This window comes from Meleagris gallopavo, unplaced genomic scaffold (genome assembly GCF_000146605.3).
Source record: "Meleagris gallopavo isolate NT-WF06-2002-E0010 breed Aviagen turkey brand Nicholas breeding stock unplaced genomic scaffold, Turkey_5.1 ChrUn_random_7180001957810, whole genome shotgun sequence".
Taxonomy (NCBI): domain Eukaryota; kingdom Metazoa; phylum Chordata; class Aves; order Galliformes; family Phasianidae; genus Meleagris; species Meleagris gallopavo.
In genome coordinates, this window is record NW_011217760.1 from 18382 (window position 1) to 20325 (window position 1944).

At 53.8% G+C, this 1944-nt stretch overlaps 1 gene segment (V, D, J or C); it reads right to left on the reverse strand.

Annotated features, from left to right (window-relative positions):
* Window positions 1-1115: 1115 nt before the first annotated feature.
* LOC116217820 overlaps window positions 1116-1944 on the reverse strand; it is a 1640-nt gene continuing 811 nt past the window's right edge. Inside the window, 1 exon segment of the V gene segment in view lies at window positions 1116-1941. Within this exon segment, the coding sequence occupies window positions 1493-1941 (449 nt within the window).

Consider the following 1944-nt stretch of genomic DNA (forward strand, 5'->3'; position numbering starts at 1 on the left):
AGAGAAAAGTAGGAGATGATTTTGAGTTCTCTCTTCTCCATTTTCCCTTGTCATTTCCAAGAGCAGCAGTACCTTGAGAGAACCGGTGCAAAGCCACAACAGTCAGTCAGAATTTGCCCAAGGTTTACTGTTACTCAGGAGCTGTTTGCCACAAAGCCCTGGTGAGGCTGGTGAGGGCTTCGTGGGGAGAAGATGGATGCCTTGATTAAAAGCCTGCACTTACCCAGCAGTTGTCCCAGGAAGGCAGTGAGGACGAGAGAGCTGCGGTGCATGCTGAGACCGAGCCTCCTGTTTGCTGAGTGAGAAAGAGGCAGAAAACCACCTCCCAGCCCCAAGATGACAGAGCTGCCGGAAATGACTCTGCTGGCTCCACAGGCAGGGCACTCACTGCCATAGCAACACCACAGGTAACAACACCATTTCTCTTATGAGCCCTAAGCTCAGAGCCAAGCCCTGTTCCTCCTCTCTGGCTAATCAGGATTGCAGTTCCCCTGTGGAAGCACTCACCTTCACCCATTAGATTCACACCACTCCCACATAATGCACCCCATTAATGTTAACATTGGCCCTCAGCACAGCTAATAGCCTTGTGTGGAACCTGGCTTCTCTGGAGCAGAGTGATCATCCCAGCAGGTGTACTGACTTGAACTTTTTGTCCTTGCTCCTCCCCACTCCCCCATTTCCCACACCTTTGATCTTTCCCCCTTTCTAAGCCTTCCATAAAAATTTTGCACACTCCCACAGGACCCTCTCAGACGTTCCTAATCTTCATTTTCATCTTTTCACTTGTCACTCACAAAGCTCAGGCTCCCCCACTTCAAAGCTACACCTGTAGTTCCCTGTTGGCCCATCAGTTAGGGGCTGAAGAGTTCTAGTACCTCTTCTTGTCTCCCTTTTTGCTTAAAGATTTGTGCCGTTGCGTTCTTTATCATAAACAGCTGACCAAACCAACCAAAGACTTTCCATGCCACCCGAGGTCATGCTCAGCAACAAAAGCTGAAGAAGAAAGACAGTGGGGATGTTTGGAGAGATGGTGTTTGTCTTCCCAAGAAACTGTTCTGCGTGATGAGCCCTGCTTTCCTGGAAGTGGCTGAACATGTGCCTGCATACGTGCCTACTGATTAGATGTAGTGAGTGAATTCATTGTTTTGGTTAACTTGCATGCTTGTCATTGAGCTTGCCTTATATATTGTTTCAGCCCATGAGTTCTTGGTCTTGCATTTACCTTTCCTTATTCTCTCTGCCATCCCATCCTGAGGCTGTGGGGACCTGAGCTGTCTGTGGGGGTTTAATTAAAAAGTAGTCCTGGACCTCACTTCCAAAGATCCCGAATCCTGTCACACAAGCTCATGGTCTTAAAAGAGAGCCACAGTGGGGACCACTTGAAGGTGTCTGTGATCTCGACATGCCGTGCTCATGAAGGTGTGCAGCTGGAATCCCTTATTCTGGGGGATGCCGAGCTGTGCGAGGGACATGTTCCATGTCAGCAATGTCAGCTCGAGCGGGGCCCGGAGGGGAGAGGCGGCCCCGGCGGAAGGAGTGGCAGCGCTCCCTGCGGGTCCGGACGGCACTGTGTCCCCGCCCGCCCCGCCCCGCCCCGCCCGATGTGGTTCTTGCTCTGCCGCAGCCTCGGCTTCGCTTCCCGTGGGTTCACGGCGCAGTAGTACACCGCCGCGTCCCCGTACCGGGGCCGGGCGAGCCGCAGGGTGCTGGAGCGGCGGTCTGCCGACACCGACAGCTGCCCAGCCAAGTCATGCAACTCCTTGGAGCCTTCGTGAATGAACCCGATGAATGCGGGGCCCCGGCCCGGGAACTGACGGTACCAGTAGATGTAATCATTGCGCTCTGTATGGGGAAGTGAGCAGGTGATGTTGATGCCGGTGCCCTCGCTGGTCACTGCCGACGGCTCCTGCTGCACCTGGGCTCTGCTCACAGCCACTGCTG